Genomic DNA, 23872 nt, shown 5'->3' with positions numbered 1-23872 from the left:
ACATGAGGGTAAGAATATGAAAGATCAAATGAATAGATTGTCTAACTAGGGGTGGAGAGGAACAAATGCTTTCTTCTATATAATATTTCAATTTTGAATAGGAGGGATTGACTCACCACTAGAATTGAATCAATCAAAACCAACAAAATCTATTTAAATTGAACATGCTATTTTTGTTTTTTATACTTTAAAATATGAAAAAGACGAGACAAGTCTTCCAAACAACTAAATTGATTTAGTTCAATTTGTCTGTTTATTTATTCTCATGTTTTTAGTTTAACATGTAAGGGTAAAGATTCAAAATCTCTACTTGGTCAATAATATATGCCTTAGCCAGTTGAGCTAAAGTCATGTTGAATTATTTATTCTAAATTTGAGCTTGTCCTTCAGTTAAAAATATTAAACTAATGCAGCATACTCATTAAATTAATTTTAGTTGAGTTGACATGACGTGACAGATAGCTTAATAGATTAACAAATATATTATATCCATCTTTTTTTACTAATAATCTCACTAATATTAATAAATTAGAAAGAAACAAATCCAAAGTTAAGAGAAGTCATTGAATTTTTTTTAGAATCTAAAAATAAAATAGACTAAAAATGTTCAAATTTATTAAAAAAAAAAACCCCAATTAGCTGAAATTTTGCGAAGTAAAAATGGAAGGTGTAATCTTGTGGGCTGGGCCTTTAGATTGACCTTCTTTGGGCCACGCGGCCGCGCGCGTGGGACTGTGGGAGTTCGCTTCATTCAGCGCACCAGCAGACGATGAACTTTCGCTACTCCTTCTACAGCTCTCAGTTTGGCGCCAAAGTTTCATCTGCTTTCTGGGTTTGTTAATATTAGGGTTTCTTTTGATTTGGGCGTTCGGTTTCTGGTTCCAGACCTCCAGTACAGCAATGGCTTCTTCACCTCCTTCAAAACGCAGGCGTAAAAATCTCACTGCTTTTGACGATGCCTTCGAGACCTTACTCGCAACATCTTCCTCCGTTAATAGATTATCCCCTGTGGTCGTTTTTGCTCACGGTGCAGGTGCTCCTTCCTCCTCTGAATGGATGATCAGGTCATTCTCTTCCCCCTTTTTCTAACCCTTATCTTCGTCCATCTCCTTTCATCTCCCGTTTTCCGACTGGCTTGCACAATTTAGGGTTGAATTTGAATGGAATTGGGTGATTTTATTTATTTGTAGTCTTTTGAATGTGTAAGTGATTTGATTTGAAGTAGTGCTTTGGCTGCTTGTTTACTTGACTGGGTATTGCTCTGCGTGTTTCAACTTGAAGCACTCATTAATCATATGTTTGATTGGGAAATCTTGCGTGAATCACAGAGTAGAAATGGCATGCCCGTTACTGTACTATCACTTATTTGAGATTCAAATGCCTTGCATCCTGTAAAATCTGTTGGAACAAAACAATTAGTTGACTTGTGAAGACTAAAATTTATTGATTTCATTCAGATGGAAAGAGATGTTAGGCAGGGCACTGCATGCTGTTGAAGTAGTCACCTTTGACTATCCATGTAAGTACTTTACATTTCATAGATTTAGAACTGTATAGCTTTTGCTAACTTACACGGTATTGGAACATAATGAACTCCAAATTTGTTTGTTTCTTTCAATAATCTTCAAAATTTTGAGTTTTAACTTGACAGACATTTCTGGTGGAAGGAAATCTCCTCCCAAGGCAGAAAAATTGGTTCCATATCATGCAGAAATTGTCAAAAGAACGATTGCAAAGTACCCTGGGCACCCTTTGATTTTGGCTGGTAAATCGATGGGTTCGAGGTAACAATTTTGTTTCTTTGCCAGCAAGTATCCTTTTGCTAATTTATATAGCTCTTCTCTTTAGCATCTATATTAGTATGAATATTTCAAATCTTTCCAAAGTGTATTGTGTTAGGTGGCTATACGTGGAAGAAACTTCTCCTCAAGTGATTTCCTTAATAGGCAGTTTGTTTTCTGATAAATTTACAGATAGCCTATGCAAAAGAATGAAAATCTCCAAGCTGAGTTGGGGATCGATTCATTTCTTACCTAAAAAGTTTTAAATAATACATAACCATGCAACGTTCATATATCATAATTTGAGGTCTACATTTGGGTGAATGTGGTTTTTACTTATTTTATTTATTCGCAGAGTAAGTTGCATGGTAGCTTGTGAGGAAGGCATTCATGCTTCTGCAATAATTTGCTTGGGGTATCCCTTGAAGGTTTGAGATTATTTATGCATATCAGATTGAAAACGCCTTCAGGCTTTAGGGTAAATAAACTGATTTTGAGTTGTGGTTTTTGTTGAATCTTGTAGATGGTTAGTCTTTTTTGTTTGTCATGGTCTCAAAATCCTGATTTCTTGGACAACCTGAACTTTATAATAAGGAATTTTAATTGGTAAAAAAACTTGACCTTATAGTTCAGATGTGCAATAAGTGAGTGTCAGATGACTAATATATGTTGGATGTGGACTCGTACTCAAATTAAAGGGTTCGGGTTTAATAGCTGTCAATCTTTGAGGGTGTGAAAGATCATTACGTGTAGGATTGGCAATGAAGGTGACAGTTTACACTTACAATTGAAGCTTTAATCTTTGCTTTGATTAATCATGTGAAGTTTCATGTCTTTACTTTTTAGGGATTGAAAGGGGACGTGCGAGACCTAACGCTATTTCAAGTTACCGTCCCTATCATGTTTGTACAGGTACCTATTCTTTACAAACTTTACATTAACAAAAAAATACACCCACACCTACACCCACACTCACGGTGGCTTCAACCAGAAAACAGGTCCAAAACAGTTAAACAAGTGTCTGGTTGCCTAGTTCGGTAAATCTAACTGCACACAAATTCCACCCTCTGTTTTTCTCCAAAACTCGGTACAAACTTTACACTAACAACTGAACAATGTATGCTGCAATATTATCTTCTGGAAGATTTGAAGCATAATCTGCATCTTCTATGGCAAAGCAATAATATAGGTCTGGATTAACTGTGGTTCCATGAGGGAACATAATGGGTCAAGGTTTCTCTTTGGCACCTAGGTCATTTAACTACGGTCACGCTTTGTTAGTAATGGTATATATCTTTCTTTGTGGGTGTCGTTTTTGTCGATTGGATCACACTATCACAGTTTCTCTGACCATCGTTGTAGGGGTGCAAAAAAAAAAAAAGAAGAAAAACCAAATGAATAGAAGAACTGAACCGAACTGACTGGTCTGGTTTGGTTATAACTATACCCAATGTTTGAGTACTTGTGTAGTGCACTGATAGGACCCGTATGGAAATTATATTGAAATATCAATAAGGAAATACAACAAGATACTGTCAAGTCAAGCTATTGGGACCCTTCCGATGATGTCACTCGAGACTGAACCATGACCACTAAAATATTTCCTATCTTTCCCCAAAGCTAGACTTATCTATTCACAAAAACCTCCTAAGACGATGCCTTACTAATTAGCATATTTCCCGGCTATTTGGTCCTAGCACGCACATTGCTATAGGTGATCAATCATAGAATTGAAAATTTTGATTGAAGTTCAAGTTCAACTATATGTTCCTTTTGATATTTGGTTGTGCAGCCCATAATCTCATCTCATCAATGTGCCATTCAGGGTAGCAAGGATGCTCTGTGTCCATTAGAGAAGCTGGAGGATATTCGGAAGAGGATGAAATCAATCAGTGGGTTACATGTGATTGATGGTGGCGACCATTCTTTCCAGATTTCAAAGAAGTACCTTCAAGGTAAGGGTTCGAGTAAAGACGAAGCCGAAGGCCTTGCATCTCAGGCCATTGCAACTTTTGTTTCCGGGTTTCTTGGATGGATTTAGCCTAAGCTTGTTTTGTTGTACAAATGCGTCGTTCCTTGGACGTTTAGTTGTAATATAGACAGTTGTAATGTGATGGCTCGTTTTGATGTCTCTCTTTTTCTCTTTCTTTTGTCCAATAGAGGAGAGTTGGGGACTCATTTTTCCCTTGTACTATTTTGTTTAATCTCTATTAAGTAATCAAAGGGTTCAATTTGATTACTAGCTATATGTCACACCATAGCCAAATTTAATTCTAAACTTACTTTATATATGTCCATAACATATAATAGTGATACATCATCAGTTTTATTTAAAAAAAAAAAAAGAAAGATACAGGAGTCGCATTTATTTTCTTAATTCTACATTATCGATCACTCAAATCCTTAGTAGTAGTAGTTTAGAGGCATCCTCTGGTTCCCTTCAATCAACTCACATTCTCCTTTCATTTCTGTAAATACAAGTAAGAGTTTGATCAATCATAACAAAAGCAGAGAGAAAATTGATTGAGAGAGCAAAAAAGAATTTGTATGATAGATAAAATTTCTATTTATTGAAATGAACATTGTTACAGGTATTTATAATCAAATAATAAATAGATTAAAAAATTTAAATTTAATCTTTTATTTATAATCAAATAATAAATAGGTTAAAAAGTATCAATTTAATCTTTTACGTAGTAACATTCTCAATTATACTAATGAATACTAAATTGGTTGATAATAAACTTACATTATAATGTAAGTTGACAAAAAACTTTTACCCATCATGAACCAAAGCATATATTTAGCATAACAAAGAAATCACTAACCATAGACCATATATCTTTCTAACAACCACCATGTCTAGAAAATCTTCTGACTTACACTCCCTCACTACGAAAGACTGCGCTATTCTACAAGAAAGAAGCACAATACTACATCAAGTTATTAACTATCAAGAATAAATTGTCTAAAACTTATGAGCGAGGAAATCGTTCTTGTCTTGAGGATGCATCCGAGTAAGGCAAGATCTCACCAATTGGTGAAGAGTACCAAAACCGATAAGACCAATGTCAAACGCCAAATGAAACTTCGACCGACAGTCGCCAAATCTCAAGTAAGACTTTAGTTGACACTTATCAAGCATCAAGTATTTTTTGTAATTAAACTTGACGTTTTATAAAACACATCACTCTTAGAAGCATATGTAGAAGCAATCACTACCAAATATTTGCAAGAAATGTTTGGATTAATTTTGAATAAGGTTTCAATAGAGCTTGCCTTGCTTTTGCGGTGGGCTTTGTGACCCTCATTGTCACTGTCACTGCTGTCGCTGCTGTGGTCGGAAAAGGCATCCTTGATCTTGTGCAACAAATTCCCATCTTTGTTTTTATGTTGTTCCTTCTCCTTGTGACTGACACTAGCATTAGCATTGGCATTGACATTGGTCGAGTGGTGGGGTGCTGCCCCTGGAGCCTGGCCGTGATGGCCGTGGCCTTTGAAGACACCTTTGATCTTATCGGACACGTGGCCGAAGCAGTGACCTTGGTCGTGCTTCTGGTTTTGGCTGTGTTGCTGATCAGCTGGTTTGCTGCATTGTAGTGATGCCATGGATGCAACAATTGGAGCTTGGTTTCCTTTTTTTTAATGTTCTGTTTTATATGAAGATGTTTGGAAGGAGCTGCCTGCAACTGCAAATGCAAATGCAAAGCCAGGGTTTGGAGGGGCTTTATACCACTTGGAAAGTGGAAGTAGTGCAAGTGACACCCAAAATCATATTCTTCTTTTTGTTTTTTTACTCTTTCTGAACCATTTTTCATTTTGATGGATACACTAAGGAATCATTCTTTTTTGTTATCCAATAATGATATAAATTTTGGTATCTTCTTTTTGAGTAGTGAGGAAGTTTTTTTTTTTCTTTTTTTTCCCCTTCTTTTCGAAAGAAAAAAGTCAACTTCTATCTTCAAATTTGTTAGCTATTCTGAATAATTCAAACTTAAAAGTGAAATCAAACCTCTCTTTTTTCCTAGTATTACAATATATAAGAGAGAGAAATCAAATAATTTCCGACTTTTAAGAAGATAATATATATAATATCAATAACCAACTAAATTATGCTTTAAGTTAGAGAAGAGAAGAAAAAGAAAGCGCGGGATCTGTGAAGAAGATGGGTGGCAGTGAATCCATGGAGAGGAAATCAGATTCTTCTTCCAAACAAGAGAATAAAAGATGAGCTGCTTTATCAAAATTCAAGTGACCATCATTGTTACAGAATTTAGGGAAAAACTCCTATCCTTCTAGATAGATCATTTTGACCCAAATGAAAAATATTGGTACATCCACTTATTTATTAAATGTAATTTAAATAAGTCTATTATAGACAAATATTTTTAAAATGGCTTTACTCGAACCTACTACCACTCCTTTCAAAAAAAAAAAAAAATCGAAAATATGTTACAAGAAGATTTGAATTTCCAATTTCAAAAGAATGAATTTTATGTCTTAAATGTTGATCTACATTCATGTAGACGAATAAATGAATTATTTAAATAAATAGAGCAGTAATCTAATGATTCAACTATTCAATAATGGTTTATAAATAATCAAACATTAATCAGGTACGTGCAGTGCTCAAGGTATGGGAGGGTAAAGTTCCGACTGGAAAAAAAAAACAATATAATGAAACATTGATTAATTATTATTTGAAAAAAAGAATAAAATAAAGAATACAAACTTTAGAAGAGAATTTTTCCTTTTGAGGAAATACTTTAGAAGATTTTTGTAATGTGTTTTTTTCTCTGTAGCGAATATTTGTTTCCTCTCTTTTTCGAATACTGAAATTCTTTTAACAAAGGCCAATTGAATTAGATAATATTCCCATAAAGAGGGCAATATGGAAGAGATTCAAAGAAGAAGAAAATAAAATAAAATATTATCAGAAAATGAAAAGCTCTCTAATTGAGAATCAAATGCTTTTTTGAAGAACTGGTTTACAACCATAAGTTGTGTGGAAGAAAAAAATAAATTCATTCCAGCTTTTTTTCTTTTTTTTTTTCCACTAAAAACCATAGAATCAAATTCATGAAACATGAACCCACCTGAAACAAATCAGCCGTTAAGGCACATACTATTTTTTTTTTGTAAGGTTTGAGATTCAAATTTTCATTTCCACGCATTTGCTGTACCAAAAAAATTCCTAAGAGAAACTTTTAACTAAGTTGAATTGACTCCTTATATAGTATTCCGCAAACTGAGTTAAATTCTAATAAGTTTATTTTTTGAATTATTTATCTCAAACTATAACTTTCTTAATTCTAAGAGTTAAATTAATCCACTTACTTTTTACAAATCACAAACTAATGAAATAAAGATTTATTTTAGTTAATCCTTAAACTTTGATATTTATTCTATCGTGCTACTTAATCTTTTAAACATTTTATTTTAATCTCTGAGGTTTACATATAATTTTTTTTAGTACAACATGTGGGATGAATATTAGAACTCACGACCTTTCAATAGAAAATAAGTGTTTTTAGTTGAGCTATGCTCAAGTTAAAACTTTAGATACACACGAGCGGGTATATATATATATATATATATATATATTTATTTGACAAACATATAAATTATTTTAATCCTTGTCATTATTTTTATAAATTATTTAATAGAAACCTAACATAGACCTTATTTATCTAGTGAATAAATGTTTACCACAACAAGTATTTGAAGTGATAAATGGTAGGCTTTTAAAATATATTCAAATTTATGTTAATAATTAATGAAAAGTGACAATAAAAATTAAAAATAAAGTTTTACGCAAGATTTAGGCTAAATATTGTTTTGGTAATAAATCAATTTATACCCATAAACTATGGAGAGTTTGAATCAATTAACATCTTAGGCTAATAATTGTATCAATTAAAATGGTAAACAAATTTACATTCCCCGGTTATGGTTTCTATTTGAAAATTATTAACAAATGATTCTAGCGTGTGTAAACTCCTTTAAATGTAAAATTAACAAAAAAAGTAACAATTTTAACTTTTTTCAAGTTTACTCTTCCAATTGATAAATATTAAAATAGACTACTAATAAATTTACACATAATATTTAGTGAATTGACAAAACTTTAGAAGGAAATTAACCCACCTAAGAATAAAAATTGAAATTTTGTCAACTTGTTAAAAATTTAGAGAAAGAATTTGAAAGTTGTCTCTTTTTAGCCTAATTTCTCAGCATCATGCTATTATATAAGTTCATCATATGCCAATTAAAGAAAAATATGTGAAGTTTAAGTTGAAACTTTTTAAACTAAAAAACGTATAAACATTATGAACTAAAATATATATTCAAGACTATAATTGAACATTCGAAAGTTAACATCTAACACCGCAGTGCCCATCGAATTTCACAGTTTCTTCTCTCGAGCTTCAGATTGAGAACCTGATTTTATCTCCACGACTCTACAAGAGCCTAACCCAACCTATATTACTTAGAAATTGGGCAGAATGCGGAAACAAAGAACAAAAACAAGTTGAGTTCATGGGTTTGATTGGGAGGATTGAAGTACTTTTTTGACCCAATCTAATTCTTCAGAGTTTATAAGTTGTCACTCATCCTAATAGTTAAACATTTAATACATATTTAATAACACTGAATCAAGATTCGTAAGTCAATTTTATTTATATGGTGAAAAATTGCACGTCAAAAATTTAAAGAGTTATGTTTAAAGTTGTTGAAAAAATTATGGAATGAAGTTAAATTGAAATAAATATATTCCTACATAATTTTATTGTAGGTAAAAGAAATATTCTTAAAATTAATAATTAGTTCAGTTGGCTTGATTCAACCCAAATTTATTTTAGGTGATCAACCTAATAAAAACAAGTTTATAACACAAGACTGTACGGATCGATTGGATTGATCAGGTGGAATTTTTAGGACACTCCTAAACAAGATGCCTAACTCTGACAACTCCTCAAAGCAGCAAGGCTCTTGTCCTCATCAGTCATCAACTCGACAAATACAACCAACAAACTACTCTCATTCAAACCATCTTTCATCCATTTTTTTCTTTCTGAAAAGAAAAAAACAACAAACATACCGACCAAACTTGACGGATGCAAAAGGGTCGGTTCGGTTTGATTTTCGGTTAAAATCAACGCGTAATCCACATATTCAAAACTTGATTTTTACCCTTAATCAGAGGGGTACTGTCCTCTTATTTCACAGTGCCAGAAACTAATAGTACCATGTGGAAAAAAATTAAGAGGAGAGAGAAGGGGACCAAGTGGGTCAAATATTTGAATCTTGATAACTACAAGTCAATGGCTGATCAGTTGTTTGTTTGTTTGGTTGCACTGGTCGTTCCAGTACAGATCAGAGAGCTGCTGCAGCCAAGGGACAAAAAAACAACCAATCTTTCAACACATAAATAAACAATAAATCTGCAGAGAACTGAGTTGCATTCTTTGGTGATGGAAGATGAAGCTAAGAAGATGGAGAAACAGCCACAGAAACAGTCTAAGAGCAGGAATTCGAGCTCGGAAGGTACGTCCTGTTTTTCTGGTTTTGCTGCCATGGCTACTGAAAAGTTTTGGCTGGTAAGGAAAGTTTTTACATGGCTACTTTTCCTTGAAATGTGTTTGTTGCAGAAGTTACCAGTTTGGAGTGGAAACTCATTCAAATCAGTGAACAGGAGGAGGATCTCATATGTAGAATGCACAAGCTTGTTGGAGACAGGTTCTCTCTCTCTCTCTCTCTCTCTCTCTCTCTCTCTCTCTCTCTCTACCTTTCTCTTTCTCTCTCTGCTATGCTATCTGCCATCGTCATCCTCATTCCGAACATGTTTTGCTACTGTTACATCGAACTTCAGGTGGGATTTGATCGCTGGACGAATTCCGGGACGTACCGCAGTGGAAATTGAGAGGTTTTGGATCTTGAAACATGCTTCCTAAGCCATTTATATCTTTCCAGGTCGGATTTGGATTCGGATTTGATCGCTGCCCAAGATGATTACATACAACTCTCTCTCTTTTCTCTCTCTATCTAGAATGAAAGGAAGAATACATACTATAGCTTCGCAGGTGTACAAGAGATTCATATTTCTCTTCTAAAAGGACTTCTCCATTCCTCTGTCAATCTTTTTGCTGCGTATCCAATCCAAATTCACCTGTATCTGAGAAAAGTTAAAGAAAGCACAGTTCTTAGAGACTAAACTGATATTATGGGTCATTTGTTTTCAAATAATCTCAAACAACAGTGAGCTTGTTCTGAAGAATCTGAGACCAAGGGATAAGCGAACGCTAATAAGTGCATTTGCATAGCCAGAGCATCTTTCCATGAATATAACGAAGATCGAGTTCAATATGTTTACTAATTACTACTTTGTGAAATGCACTTGTATTATCACACTACAACACTAGACGTGATACCATAAAACTCATTTTTTCATCCTATATTTACAGGGCAATGCCCATATAAACATACCAATGGAGGAGAGAGAAGAGTAAGACCGCACATTTTTAACGTTGCTCAATTTTTCATCCTATATTTACGGGGCGATGCCCATATAAACAAATATTTCAACAAAAGGTTACAAAAATACAATCACCTAATTATCTTATAGGGAGAAGAAAAAAATAACTCAAGACTTCTCCTTTTCCAACTCTAGAACAGTTGAGGATGTAGAGTTTTCGGCCTCCTCAGATTTCCTAAGAGCTCCTCTCAAACCCAACACAATGAATAAATTTGTTAGGGTGAGAAGAGATTCAGCCCCTCCATGTAACCAATCAACATTAGACAAAGAAGTTCCATATTGAACCTTTGCTGTTCCAAGAGAGAGAAACAATTAGAATTTTGGAAATTTGGACATTCTTGAAGAGAAGGCAATGTGAATGTAAAATGTTGTTTGATGGGGAAAAATTACCATATATTCCAGCAGGGACTGCACAGTTGTGGGAGCAGCAAAAGCCAAACCAGCACAAGTAAAACCAAGAGTTAACAGCAATACATAATAGGCATTTAAGATCAAGATTTCATTAGGGTTGAATTATACGTTTGATCCTTATACTTTAAACATTTTTAATAGATCCCTAAACTTTCAAAATAGTATCTATTTGGTAGTTTCAATTTTGTATATAATATGTCATTGTCGTTAACTTAGTTAATTTGACATTTACATGACGAGCATACTGTGTTATATAAACATAACAAACATCATGGGCTAATTTTGGATACGTTCTGGCATCTGGCAATGTAAGCATTGAACTCCATTAATGACAAGATCTATTAGACACATTGGAAGTGAATGAGCTAATTAGAATCTTCTTAAAATAAAAGATTTAAGGAGACAAAGGGACCAATTAGAAACTTCAAAGTATGTATAAAGACTCAACAAATAGAAATTTCAGGAACTAACTTATGATTTAACCTAAGAACTATTATAAACAACCAGGTCTTTGCCTAATATTGTGAAACCAAACGGAAACAAATGCCAGTTGTTCGCGAAACAGATACAAATGGATAGATATAACCAAATCCAATAATTAAAAACTTTAAAATCAGTGGTAATTCAGAGACCCACATGCCAATTGCCCTAGAATTGAAGAAATCGTGTTGCCCACTTGAACCAATAATTGAAACAAAGGGGAAATTATCGAACTGTAAATCAAATACAGAAGGAGAAGGATAAGGAGGGAACTCACTAGTAGCGCCGACGAAGGCAAGCAAGAAATAGAAACCGAAGAGAGTGAGCTTAGGAGCAGTCTTGGATTTGGTGATGAAGTACAAGAAACCAATGTAAGGAAATAGGGAAAAGGCGAAAACCTGTGAGGCTATGCTCTGAGAATCAATGTTGGGCGCCCATGGATCCACAGGCAAAATCGCCCCGCAGATAATCCCATTTCTGAGACGGCAGGGCTCCACGGAAATCCGGCGAGGGATTGCTCCGAAATTTGGGTAAGAAGAAGGAGAAGAGCTCAGAAAAGTTGAGACGAAGGGGGAGGTCGGAGATTGACGAAGAGAACAAAGATGGGTAATCATTTTTGGAAGCAAATTGTTTTTCTTCTTCCTTTTTCTGATCAAGATCAATTGTGGTTGTGCTGTTGAGAGAGATTTTGCAGGTCACAAGATACAAGGATTGGTATATGATGGTTGTGGACCGAAGAAATTTTGGATTTTGGCCAACGAAATTGGAGTTTAAAAGGAAAAATTGTGCGAGTTCTACTTCTATCTTCACCTTTGAGATTTTTGTTGTTTTGCTGACAAACAAAACAAGTTTATGTTTATTAAAAAAAAGTTATGAAATGAATTTTGTTCAAATTACATCCTAGTTTCCACTTTTAAAATGGTAATTTATCCCTCTGATTTTTGAAATATTTACTTTATGATTATACTTATTTTCGACCATACCTTTATTTTACTTTTAAAAAATAGATAACGTCACCTTTAACATAAACATATATTAGAGCTTCATAAATTGGTTGAGACAAAGATTAGGTAATTTTTTAATATTAGTAATAAAATAATTGCTATAATCAAACAAAATGATAATAATATGTAAACTAAATAAACATTTTAAAATTTCAATAGCCAAAATAAAGCAAACTTAAAACTTTATAGACTAAATTGAATATTTTAAAAATATTAAGACCTAAGATAAAATAACTTAAAAGTTTAGAGATTAAAAATATTATTTGAACCTCATGGTTTTTTTCTTTTTTCTTTTGGGTTAATTTTTAGGGGACTCTAGATAATAGCATATTTGACATAAATAAAAGAAATGTTGTCACTTGTAAAATATTTTACAAAAATGACATAAATGTCAAAACTTGTATATTAGTTAATTGTTATTGAATTTATTCACGAGTAAAGTTTATTAGAAGAAGTTACATAATTATGAAAGCCAAGAGTAACGATGGCAGAATAGCATGAAATGCTAAATAAATTATTTGTTTGAATATTCAAGAAATAGTTTTATTCATAGCAATGTTCCTTTAATATTTATTAATGGATTTTTTTCTAATAGTAATTAGTAAAAATCAAGTTAAAGTACTTATCTTTCTGTCAACCGGAACATAACTCAAATATTAAAATATAAGAAGTTTACGTAAATTGAATGTTCAATTTCTCACTCTACCCATGTGTAACGCTACGTAATTGGACTAAACAGGAGAGGAAGAATGTTTTCAAGTTTTAATTGTCTAACAATATTTTCAGCCAACTCCAAAAGCCATACTAAACTTAGACTCATTTAAAAATATAATCAAGAAACTAATTTCGGAAAACCTTGCTTAAAATAACAAAGGTTTCAAAATCTGATTGAAATTTGAGAGTGAGAAACCTCATTCAAACTAATATATGTTATACCAATGGAACAGGAAAAGAATAAAGATTTCAACCAAAATGTTGAGAAATATTGACAAAATATGGATGTCCGGATATTTTTGAAAAAATATAAAAATTAAAAGTATATAATAAATATTTAAATTAATAAATAAACGTTCCACTATTTTTAAATATTTTCAAAATTATTAATATTAATATTATATTCATGTAGGGATATTTTGTCAATTTTTTTTTTATTTTTGCGATACTATGAAAATGTCAATATCAAATACATAGATATTTAAAAATATTGATGAAAGTATCGAGATGTCGATGAAAATTTAATACTCCGAAAAGAAATTGGTTTAGAATTGAATTTTGCATTCATCAAAATCACGAGAAAGAGACTATTGGCTGAAAAATTTAAGTCCACACTTCCATGTCTCATAGAAATTAATAGAGTTTATCTACCTTCACGCATCATAGCGTTTACTCTAATTTAATGATAATTTATTTTAATAAAAAAGATATCATATTACGGAGGTTGGGAGATCAAATTCACAATCTTTTGATTTGAGATATATACCAATTACCGTTAAGTTATGATTGCTTTGACTATTATGAAGCTATTTAAGATATATATTTTGTCAATTTTTTTTAGTATAAGAAATGTGGAGATTATGGATTGAATCTCCGACCTCTATAGAAAGAGTAATGTTGTTTAACTGCTCAACTATATTTATGGTGCTCTTTTTTTTCAATTGAAGCATATAACTTAATAGATAAGATACTTATAATCATTACGAAATGTTGAGAGTTTGATTCATCACCTAACTACGGCGGAATTAAAAAGAAAAATTTAAGTAAAATATAGTTTTAAATATCTATATATATAATAGTAGAAACTTATTTTTTTTCTTAGGCTATTACCTTTGTGTGGGAGGAATTTTTTTTGGTACAACAAAGAGTAGGAGGATTCAAAATCATGAGTTAGAGATAGGTATCAATTACCGTTTAGTTAAGCTTATATTGACATGTGGAAAAGAATTTAAACTTACGATTAGAAGTAAATATACATTAATAACTAAGCTATATTCCTATCGTAAAAAATTAAAGACATGTTTATTACATTCTCATTTCCAATTTCCTTAAGAAATCTAAGCATTTTTCAATTAACCACGTTTCGTGTTTCTTGTTCCCATTTCCCATTTGTTCCAAAACATAAATAAAATGGTTATTTGATAATACTTGAATTTTTTTTTTCTTTTTTGAGAGAAATGATGGTACTTAAATTCATAGATGTTTGGACCATGTAATTTATTTTTCTTTAATATAAATGAAGATAAAGAAACAATAAAATATGAAGGTTACCAAAAGGACCCTAACATACCTTTTTATCATTTAAAAAAAATGTGTCTCATATTATAAAATAACGAATATTGGAGAAACTTCATCAAGACATTTTCTCTAGAAAGAAAGAAAAACACAAAGACGTGCATGGTGGACATGGGCTGATGGGCAGGTGTTTGGATGTATCTATTTTAAATATCATATTATAATATTATATGGTTATTAATGACAGGTTTCTTGCCATATTGTAGTCAACAATGTAATAAACAAGCTTCCTTCTCCGAATCTTCCTTAATAAATATGGGCTATCTTTGATTATCTAAGTTTTTACTTTTTACCCCATTTACTTTTTCAATTTTCCAAATGTATAATATAACTTTTAAAATTCATGACATAATTCCATTTAGTGAGATTTAGCAAAATAACATAAATTTATAGATTTTACTTTTCTTACTCTTGCTAGCTATATATATATATATATATATTATTAGCAACAAGAAATTTGATAATTAATCTATCACCAATAAATTAAACTTGTATATAGCAATTAAATTGAAATTAAGATGATTAATATGAGCACAGCTTAAGGAAAAGTTCAATATACAAAAAGAAAAATAAAAAGGTTTAATTGTTAGAACTTAGAAGTTATTTTTAAAAAAAAATTGAACTACCTTTATTCAAGGTTTGATTCAAGCACAAGAAATACCAATTGAAGTGGGCGGCGTGAACCGCTCCGATGCAGCCCTCCTGACGAAGCAGCCAATCTCCGGCGAGAGTCCGCGGAATTGAGGCTCCGGAATCGCAGAAAGCGAATAACCCAGCGCTCCTTCCCGCGCTTCAAAATTGGAATTCTGCTTGTGCCTGAACACCGACCGGAGAAATTTGTGGAAGGACCTGGAAATGGAGGGCCTTTTGGAAGGCGGAGGAGGAGGAGGAGCGACATGTCGGCCAGGTAGATGCGACATCGACAAGGTCCGAGAAGCCATCGCAGAATCAAGCTGGCGTTTGAGGGAATTGAGCTCGAAAGAATCGTAGAGCGTACTTCCACAGTCCCAAAGGAGAGGCGATGGCGAGGATTTGGATTTGTGGAAGGTCGGGCAAGGGCTCTCGCTCTCCATTTTTTGGGCACAAAACAGAGGAGGGAAAGAGAAGAACAGAACAGAACCGCGTTGTGGTTGAGGGCAAGGTCGGTTCCATATATTCGCATTTAATTCCATGCCCTGCCCATCATTGACTTCTTCACCCGTTAATATTAACAAAATGAAAGTCAGTTTCAGTATTATTTATCTGTTTCTTTGAAGGAAAGGCAAATTTATTTGGTTTTCATTCAGATGGCTTGTGTAAGAAAAGTGGTGCGTATTACACGTAATTAATTTCATTTTCTAAGTCAAACCATTTGTCTGCTTCTTTCCTACAAAATAATTTGCTCGAAATGCAAAACATTGACATCTTTTAAAAAATTATAGCATTTAAACGTTTTTCTAGGACACTCAAACAATCTCATTTTGCTCCGATTCCAAAATGTATATTCATTTGTGCTTAATTTGGTAACGTTATCGTTTATCATGTATATATTATTATAAAGGAGCCGAGTTCAAAATAAGGAGGAGGATGGAAGATGTGGGAACCCACTTTGGTAGGGAGAGTCAAAGCACTCCGCGTTCGAAGGAGAGTTAGTTGAGAATTCTTTCAATTTTCAGAGTTTGTTTTTGTTTATTAGTCTCAATGCATGTGATGCATGTGAAGACGTGCTTTTATCTATATTTATATTATAAATTCATTCTAATATAAATAATAACAAGTTTAGTTAAGGTACTGTTTTGGAGTGATGTAAATGTTATTACGTCGAATCTCACTCAACATTTTAGATGTCAATGTAATATTTGAGCTTATCCATTCAAATTTACAAAATTCATTTATTAAAATGGTAACATTTGGTTTTTTATTTTCATTGGTTAGTCTGTAACGATGTAGTCATTATATTTTTAAATTGATAATAATTTAATACCTAAATTTTGATATAACATATTTATCAAGAAGATAAACTCTTGTGTTGATTGACTTGTTAGTCGGGCAGCTTCTCTTGATGTAATTTGTGTCCAGTCCCCTCCTTAAGCTCTACCATTTGCTAATTGTTGATGTTATATTGGGCCATGGTCCTTCTTATGGTTTCTTCTCGTTTTTAGGACTCTTTTGCTTAGTCATTTTAGATACAAGACAACTCAGGAGGATTAGAAAGTTGCCACTCTATCCATTTTTCGAAAACAAAAAGTAAAAAATAAAAAAGATTTACCTTAGTCAGAATACTTCTTTACTAGAATATTATCTTATTAAATTGGGAAGGGGAAACCTACATCATAAAAGGTAACGATATCATTTGAGTTAGTCCAACACTCCAACCTTACATGATCCAAAATTACAGTACAAGCATATATATATATATATTCCAATTTCCAAAACTACCACCAAAGTTCAAACTATTCCCACTTCACATTATTATTGCACTAAAAACAACATCAATTTAAACCACATCACTACTAAACAACTTAAACTTCTTAGCATCCAAAACCAAGTTCCTAACAGAAGCAAAGCATCCCATAATTCCTGCACCAGAGAATGCAACAATAATGAAGACATTGACCCAATAAGTCACCCACGACGACACCGGAGGCTTGTGGGTGATGTTGTAGAGAACCATCGGAAGAACGAAATCGAGCGGGATGAACCCGATCGCTCCAACAACGCTGTTAATGTCACCGAAGAATGGAAGCATGGCTGCCAAAAAACCACACATAGCCATGTACAATGTCCTCAAAATCAGCCGAGGAATCAGGTTTCTCCTTGAGAACACTCCTTGTTGTGCATCTCCTGACCTTCTCTCAATTATCTCGTAAGCCACTTGGGCGTAGACCTGCACAGGCGAGATCAAAAGACTAAAAATGAAATCGTGATCAAATGAGGTTTTGAGAGAATGGACGTTTTTCGGACCATTCCGATGGCGAGAAGTTGGAGGAGAATGAAGAGAACAGCGAGGAAGAGAAGCCAAGTGGGAGCCAAAGGAGATTCATTTTTGGGGAGTAAGTTCTTTAAGAGATTTGAATTGGATCTGTTGCCAAAAACCCAGTAGCCAGAAGCTGCAGATGAGTAGAATGTGATGAAGATTACAATGTAACACATGATGAGCCCTTTTACCATCTTCCCAGCCACTGGTGGTGCAAGAGTTGCCTGCATATACATTTAAGTATATATAAGAGCTTCATGTAAAATCAAAAACTTTGAACTTGTGTACCTAATTCATAAGGACCCTATTTGATAGTTCAAAAACACACTTTCTTCTTAGTTTTTTAAAGTTTTCAATCTAATTTCTATTATTTCAACTTTATTTAGTTTCAAATCACTCGTTGGAGTTCTAAACGTTTCAATTTTGATCTACTCTATGGTTTAGTCGTTGCATAAATCGTTTTTTCTACCTGAAAATCTTTATTTTTTACTCAATCCTAGACCAGTCAGTGGGTCTAAAATGTGCCACTATTTCAATTACATACGAATACTGCTGGTAAATGATTTATGAAGTTTTGACCCTACCATAACTCTAAATATAGGAAGTATCATATTGGTAATTATAAAAGCTAAATAAACAAATAATGGTAATGAAAATGGGATATTAGAAATGAAAAGTGGTAAAATATTACTTGAATTTCAGGAAGAATGCCATTGCCAAAAATGGCAGCGAAGATGGAAATGGAAGTGAAGGCGCTAAAAACTCTTTCAGATAGAGTCGATTCCAAATGATAGTCCCTCGGAGGAACCTTATCTGATGTACCTGAAATTCCATTCAAATCTATGCTTCAAGAGAACCAACAAAACTTATTTATTTATTTATCTTTTAATCTGAATCTGTATAACTCTTAGCTTCTTCCCGTGCCCACCAATGACCACCCTCGATTAAGAATTTTTTATATTAAGCTTATTAAATACATTATCATATGGTGTCATGCCCCCGTTAATGAGGGAGTCCTACTTAAAAGGTTCCTAGTTAAAAAACTATTAAAAGTTTATTTTGGTCTATGAACTTTCAATTTGACGATCAGTTTAGATATTTCTACTTTCAAATGGTTTAATTACTATATATGGTCTCTGTATACATATACTTTCTGACTTTTATCCATTTTAATATTCATACATACTTTCAAAGCGTTCTATTTTAGTTATTTTATTTTCTTTTTTATCTCACATTTTAAATCACAATTTCTACCCACAAGTATTCAATGAATTTCTTGAAATATATATATTCATAGCTTCGTATTAAAAGGTTTCATTGTGTATAGAATTCGTGTTAAAAATTTAAAATAGGGAGTAAAAAATGGTCATTTTTTACCGGTGCTTTGAAAGCACGTGTACTAAAACGAATAAAAATATAAAGATCAGAATAGTTGAATGATAAAAGTTACGAAAGTTGGAGAGACCAAAATGAAACAAATACGAATTAACCAGATGAAATGGAAACGATTAGTTATTAAATAGATATATATACACACACTAACCTGCAAGAATGGAAGCAGAGGCGATGAAGAAAGTGTAGGCCAGACTGAGGAGAAGAGAAGCAAAATTGATGTGTCTGAGGGAGTGGAAAGTGGGAATTTGAGAGATCATTATCATTCCCACACTCACCATTGCTATGAAATGGTACAGCTTCAGCTCCCCTTTTGGATATAACCTCCAATACATCAACTTTTTTTTCCATCAACAAATCACCAAAACTCATCACTAACCAAATTTCAAACTTGTAGACCAACTAACCATGCTCATATTAATTTACAGCCTTGAATTAAAATATCACAATACTTTTTTAAAAATATATATAAGATAAAAAGAGATGGATAAAAGATGATTTAAAGACTTGTGAGGTTGTGATTTGACCCAATTAGAATTAGAATTAATTAATTATTGAAACTAAGCTCAATTATAATTATTACTAATTTAGTTTTTATGATTTGGCGTAGTTGAAACTTCTAGACTTTCTCTAAATGGTGGTGGATGTAACATTCTCAAACAGTAAAAAAAATCTATCTCTTTGATTTGGATTTAGTTTCAATTAATCTCTGGTAAGTTATGTAGGACCAAAATTAAAAATCTAAAATGATAAGGACTGAATTAAAATTAAGAAACAAATGGATAATCCAATCTATAATTAAATGGTTTTTGAATGAGAAAAGTTGTGTCATTATAGAATAATAGAAAGAATACCTCCATGCACTCCCCACCAAGCAAAATTGCGGCTACTCCCACTCCTGTGTTCACAGCCGCTTGTATGAATACCACAAAATATAGCATCCATCCTGACCCTGTCAAATTACCAAAATACCATCCTCGAAATCAATGCGTATCAATCCAAACATAATTCAATCCGTTAAAATATATATTTTCCACCAAAAATAACACATATTAATCTAAACACATTGCTCATATTGATCATTTAACTGCAGTTGAAATCATAATTTAAATAAAATATAACAAATATTAAAATACACACATATTAATTGACAATTATATATAATCTATAATTTTTTGTCAATACTTATTAAACAAGACTAAGATATCCTTGAAGGTTTGATTCCTCGTCTTTTTTTTAAATTTTATTTTTTAAGTACATTGTGGTCTCCTTGTTTAAAAAAAAGAAAAAAATTCTCATCCCCGTATTTAAATAAAAAAATTACTATAATTTATATATTATAAAATAAAAAAAATATGAATTTACCATCATTAAAGTTAATCAATAATCACAATTTAATGGACTAAAAAAAATTAATCAATGATTAATTAATTTTTAACACTGGATGAAAATTTTGTATTTATAATTATTTTTTTAAATGTGCTATATATATATATATATATATATATATATATATATATATATTTTCGGGTCAAAATTTCATGATAAACGAATTTTGACGAAGATATGATGAGTGCGGACTTACATGTCTATGGGTGCATGATGGCATTGCGATAATGTTTTAATGATCCGATTTGATTCAGTAATTATCTTAATTTACATTTTTCAATGATAAGATTTATAATAACAATTTATTTTCTTTTGTTTTATATTTTATGTTTCTTTAAAAAAAATTTAAATTGCTACACAAATTTTATTTTTTTATGAAAAAAAAGAAGCTAAAAAGGATAAACATAAAATGAGCCTTAAATATTTAGTCCAAGGGATTAATCCATGCAAAATTTCTACCATTGAATGAAAACCATAAATTTCAAAAATATAGTTGCAGTGTTGGTCTTTTATTTGCTTTAAGTCTCATCGATTTTCTTTTATCATACATTTATTTGAACCAATATGAGAATATATTTTTTTTAATAATATTTCGAATGGAGGCTAAACTGAAGATAACAACTTCAACCCTTTAAATTTAAGATCAAATTTGATGAAATTTAATATTTATAGTAATAATTTATGACTCACATCACCAAGAGAGAATAAAAAATGAACTTTTCACGCCAACTTGAGCTAGCTCAATCGATTTAAGTACTTATATCTGATTAAAAGATCGTGAATTTACATTATCACCCCATATTTGTACTAAAAAGAAAAACAAAACAAATAAATTTTCACTTTTATGTTTCATTTTCCCATTAATTACCACATTCTCTTCCTCTCCCTCACGTCTCTCTCTCGTCTATTCCTTCGTGTTCTCTGTCTCCCCTTCTCTTCTTTAATTACTATCCTTGAAATTCACTTTCCTATCTTGAAAAGTTTCAATGTTGTATCGTTATATAGATATTTACTTTCTTTCTTTTAGATAAAAAACGTATAGAAATAAAAATTTAAATTTCTAACATTTTAATCAGAATCAGTCGATGATATAAGCTCATGTCGGTAATATACTTTTTCATTCGTTATTAACTTGTTGAAAATTTTTAAGAATAATGTGGAATTCAGCAATTATTAGTGAAGGAAAATTCATTATTGTGAATTGAGGGAGTTAAATATTATTTGGAGCATTCCCTCTCTAATTGGACCAATCAATTGGTTATATTTTATTTTATTTTTTAAATGGAATTTTAGACTCGTCTTTGACTAATAATTGCGTCTGTATTGGTCAGAAAAAATGGTTTATTGAAAAAAAATTGAATTTACTCTACTAAAATTTTTGTACATATGTATTTTAAAAAATAATTTAAAATACGTGCTTTTTGTACCTATGTATTTTTAAATAATTTTTAAAATTTTTATAAATATAATATTAAACTACTTTTTATATAAACGAATTTGGACATATTAGACATGTCAATTAGGTGCTATTTGACACATGAAATTCATCTACCTATCAATAAAATTAATTTCTTCTAAATGACATGTCTAAATGGTGTGCTCTCATATGTAAACAAAATAACCATTTAATAATACATGAGTTTTTTACTAACAAATTTCGATATACTTTTTTAATGAAATGGTTAAGTTGAGAATTTTAAAAGATTAAAGATCAAATAGCAAAAGAAGTATCATCATTTTGATGCATTTAACCACTTAGAAAAGTCTTAGTGGGATAAAAATGAGTTTTTTTTTAATAATGCCATTTTAAAATTTTATTCCAAATACATGACACTATTCAAACTATTTACTAGAATAATGCTTAGAAAATAGATAGACTACCTAAAGCGCCACCGTAAAATTTCTTTTAAAAAAATTAATATATGATCGTCTTTTCAAAAGACGACCAACTAGGTGGGAATTTGTAGGTCTCTCGAACAATGTCACTTTTTAGAGGGAAAAAAAAGTAAAATATATGCAGTATTATATAATAAAAATTAGCTCAGAAAACATGTTTAGATATACATAGTTTAGAAACAATTCTTAGTATTTCCATCTCCTTTACTCTACTTTATTTATATGCACTATTTTTAATAACCATCCATGAATAGCTACCCAATTAAAATATAGATTACTTGGAGAGAGAGAGAGAAAAAAAAAGACACACACACGGAATAGCATTTCTATTTTCTATTGTTAAAACAATTACTTTTTATAAAGAAATAATGTTTAAATCAAATTTTAGTGAAAGAAAATAATTTCAGTCCTTAATTATCTTTATTTACTTATAACATATTAACGACTTAACTTGGAATATGTATATTAATAATGAATTAATATGATCAAGTACTGTATGTATTTTTTTTTTTAAGTTCCGAGGATTTAAACTAAAAATATATATATATTGTAAGAAAGGGACGGGGGTGTAGTGGGGAAAAGAAAGAAAAAAAGGTTACCTAAGAGATCGGCGGCGAGTTCCCGGAAGCGGATGTGGCGGCGGCCGTGTTTTTCACAGTGCTCGAGAACTTTGGACAAGAGGTAGTAGGAGTAGAAGGTGACGGCGGCCATGGCCGTCAAACACAGAAATCCTAGTATCCAACCCAATCCTCGGAAGGCGAAGGGAAGCGTCAGAATCGGCGGCCCTACGATCGCCGTCGTCAAGTGGAATCCGGCGTGCCACCACTCCCCTGTTTTGTAATTTGTAATTTTTTCACGTTCAATTCAATTTCATCAATTAGTAATTAGATTACCAAAATAATCGAGAGAATTCGGAGGACCTTTGGATTCGAGGACGAAGGCTGCTCCGGCGTCGTTTTTGCGTCGGGATGCGGGAAATGAGTCCGCCGGAGGAAGCTCTGCCATGGATCACGGAATCGAGAGAGAGAGAGATTTCGGATTTTGAGAGTGAAGAGAAATTTTGGGGAAAGAGGTTTGTTTCCAAAAAGGAGCGGTAACGGAAATTGCTCTGTTTCCAGCAGATGGCCGACGCCACGAGACGTTGATGGGATTTTAAGGTAATCGAAGAAACAACTTTTTAAATCTTTTTTTTTTTTTTCTTTTTTGTGTGATTGGAAGTGTTTTAACTGCTTAATTAAGTTGTTATTGGACACTAAATTAATTAATGAAAAATAATTAGTTTTATTTCTAAGTTAAATGTGTTAGTAATTAGTTTGTTGGTTAGTCAATTAGTTTCCGCATCTGTTTTGTCTTTCTTTAGTTTCTCCACACGTGTAAGTCTCCATTATTAAACTTATGTGGAGGGATAATACTTATTAATTGACAATTAAGAAATATGAACGAATGTATAAAGCAAGCGAGATAAAATAAAATAAATAATTGTGTAATTTTGGTTTTAAAATATTTATTTCAAGGTTTTACTTCATTTTAATTTTTTACTTCCAAAGCATTCATTCATTTTCCTCTGTCTACTCGCTGCTTTTGTTCATTTCAATAATTGTATTTTGAAAATGTCTATTTTGGTTCTTATATTTTTAAAAAGTGACCAATTTGATTCATATTTAAAAGTTTTTAACACGAATTTAATACACAAGGAAAATTTTTTAATAAAAATTTATGGCTACATTTTAAGAAATTC

General features: G+C 32.0%; 6 protein-coding genes across 9 annotated transcripts; 2 read left to right on the top strand and 4 right to left on the bottom strand.

Annotated features, from left to right (window-relative positions):
* The first annotated feature begins 765 nt into the window (after nucleotides 1-765).
* Nucleotides 766-4027, top strand: LOC111015314 (alpha/beta-Hydrolases superfamily protein). Its single transcript, XM_022290310.2, has 6 exons — nucleotides 766-1064; nucleotides 1458-1519; nucleotides 1652-1784; nucleotides 2137-2209; nucleotides 2628-2693; nucleotides 3607-4027. The coding sequence occupies exons 1-6, from the start codon at nucleotides 901-903 to the stop codon at nucleotides 3820-3822; spliced, it is 714 nt and encodes a 237-aa protein (XP_022146002.1). The 5' UTR covers nucleotides 766-900; the 3' UTR covers nucleotides 3823-4027.
* A 20-nt stretch (nucleotides 4028-4047) lies between these two features.
* Nucleotides 4048-5495, bottom strand: LOC111015315 (uncharacterized). Of its 2 annotated transcripts, XR_002602025.2 has the most exons (3): nucleotides 5061-5495; nucleotides 4610-4693; nucleotides 4048-4249 (listed from the first exon to the last, which is right to left on the bottom strand). XR_002602025.2 is itself a non-coding variant. In XM_022290312.2 (2 exons), exons 1-2 carry the CDS (start codon nucleotides 5388-5390, stop codon nucleotides 4244-4246), a joined length of 336 nt encoding a protein of 111 aa, XP_022146004.1. In that variant the 5' UTR covers nucleotides 5391-5494; the 3' UTR covers nucleotides 4048-4243. The 2 variants fall into 2 exon arrangements, 1 of the variants encoding a protein (XP_022146004.1); XM_022290312.2 differs by lacking the exon at nucleotides 4610-4693 and having other exon boundaries at nucleotides 5061-5494.
* A 3549-nt stretch (nucleotides 5496-9044) lies between these two features.
* On the bottom strand, nucleotides 9045-12002 carry LOC111015343 (1-acyl-sn-glycerol-3-phosphate acyltransferase). 3 transcript variants are annotated; one of them, XR_015791858.1, is made up of 5 exons: nucleotides 11486-12002; nucleotides 10708-10725; nucleotides 10393-10607; nucleotides 9571-9957; nucleotides 9045-9540 (listed from the first exon to the last, which is right to left on the bottom strand). XR_015791858.1 is itself a non-coding variant. In XM_088125980.1 (4 exons), the coding sequence occupies exons 1-3, from the start codon at nucleotides 11820-11822 to the stop codon at nucleotides 10426-10428; spliced, it is 537 nt and encodes a 178-aa protein (XP_087982106.1). In that variant the 5' UTR covers nucleotides 11823-12002; the 3' UTR covers nucleotides 9045-9957; nucleotides 10393-10425. The 3 variants fall into 3 exon arrangements, 2 of the variants coding, with proteins under 2 accessions (XP_087982106.1, XP_022146035.1); XM_088125980.1 differs by having other exon boundaries at nucleotides 9045-9957; XM_022290343.2 differs by lacking the exons at nucleotides 9045-9540; nucleotides 9571-9957 and having other exon boundaries at nucleotides 10283-10607; nucleotides 11486-12000.
* Nucleotides 9188-9792, top strand: LOC111015344 (transcription factor CPC). Its single transcript, XM_022290346.2, has 3 exons — nucleotides 9188-9329; nucleotides 9434-9521; nucleotides 9655-9792. Exons 1-3 carry the CDS (start codon nucleotides 9257-9259, stop codon nucleotides 9734-9736), a joined length of 243 nt encoding a protein of 80 aa, XP_022146038.1. The 5' UTR covers nucleotides 9188-9256; the 3' UTR covers nucleotides 9737-9792.
* A 3001-nt stretch (nucleotides 12003-15003) lies between the features above and the next one.
* On the bottom strand, nucleotides 15004-15705 carry LOC111015337 (uncharacterized). The gene has a single exon (XM_022290336.2). The coding sequence runs from the start codon at nucleotides 15671-15673 to the stop codon at nucleotides 15146-15148; it is 528 nt and encodes a 175-aa protein (XP_022146028.1). The 5' UTR covers nucleotides 15674-15705; the 3' UTR covers nucleotides 15004-15145.
* A 1106-nt stretch (nucleotides 15706-16811) lies between these two features.
* On the bottom strand, nucleotides 16812-23318 carry LOC111015240 (putative GABA transporter 2). Its single transcript, XM_022290200.2, has 7 exons — nucleotides 23055-23318; nucleotides 22734-22964; nucleotides 19704-19801; nucleotides 19001-19187; nucleotides 18149-18279; nucleotides 17445-17681; nucleotides 16812-17367 (listed from the first exon to the last, which is right to left on the bottom strand). Exons 1-7 carry the CDS (start codon nucleotides 23137-23139, stop codon nucleotides 16978-16980), a joined length of 1359 nt encoding a protein of 452 aa, XP_022145892.1. The 5' UTR covers nucleotides 23140-23318; the 3' UTR covers nucleotides 16812-16977.
* Nucleotides 23319-23872: the final 554 nt, after the last annotated feature.

The sequence above is a fragment of the Momordica charantia genome (assembly GCF_013281855.1).
Source record: "Momordica charantia cultivar OHB3-1 chromosome 6 unlocalized genomic scaffold, Mcharantia_2.0 BLBB01000006.1, whole genome shotgun sequence".
Lineage (NCBI taxonomy): Eukaryota > Viridiplantae > Streptophyta > Magnoliopsida > Cucurbitales > Cucurbitaceae > Momordica > Momordica charantia.
The sequence above is the reverse complement of the archived record's forward strand: the minus strand, read 5'-3'. Positions and strand labels throughout refer to the sequence as shown.

Bases quoted from the DNA above. Each gene is read 5' to 3' on its own strand.
- LOC111015240 (XM_022290200.2), bottom strand. From the start codon at position 23,139: ATGGCAGAGCTTCCTCCGGCGGACTCATTTCCCGCATCCCGACGCAAA. The intron at 22,965-23,054 runs GTCCTCCGAATT...ATTACAAAACAG, and splicing joins CTTCGTCCTCGAATCCAAAG to GGGAGTGGTGGCACGCCGGA. The intron at 18,280-19,000 runs GTTAGTGTGTGT...ATGGAATTTCAG, and splicing joins CTCTGCTTCCATTCTTGCAG to GTACATCAGATAAGGTTCCT.
- LOC111015344 (XM_022290346.2), top strand. From the start codon at position 9,257: ATGGAAGATGAAGCTAAGAAGATGGAGAAACAGCCACAGAAACAGTCT. The intron at 9,330-9,433 runs GTACGTCCTGTT...TGTTTGTTGCAG, and splicing joins CAGGAATTCGAGCTCGGAAG to AAGTTACCAGTTTGGAGTGG. The intron at 9,522-9,654 runs GTTCTCTCTCTC...ATCGAACTTCAG, and splicing joins CACAAGCTTGTTGGAGACAG to GTGGGATTTGATCGCTGGAC.
- LOC111015314 (XM_022290310.2), top strand. From the start codon at position 901: ATGGCTTCTTCACCTCCTTCAAAACGCAGGCGTAAAAATCTCACTGCT. The intron at 2,210-2,627 runs GTTTGAGATTAT...TTTACTTTTTAG, and splicing joins GCTTGGGGTATCCCTTGAAG to GGATTGAAAGGGGACGTGCG. The intron at 2,694-3,606 runs GTACCTATTCTT...TGTGCCATTCAG, and splicing joins TCCCTATCATGTTTGTACAG to GGTAGCAAGGATGCTCTGTG.
- LOC111015343 (XM_088125980.1), bottom strand. From the start codon at position 11,822: ATGATTACCCATCTTTGTTCTCTTCGTCAATCTCCGACCTCCCCCTTC.
- LOC111015337 (XM_022290336.2), bottom strand. From the start codon at position 15,673: ATGGAATTAAATGCGAATATATGGAACCGACCTTGCCCTCAACCACAA.
- LOC111015315 (XM_022290312.2), bottom strand. From the start codon at position 5,390: ATGGCATCACTACAATGCAGCAAACCAGCTGATCAGCAACACAGCCAA.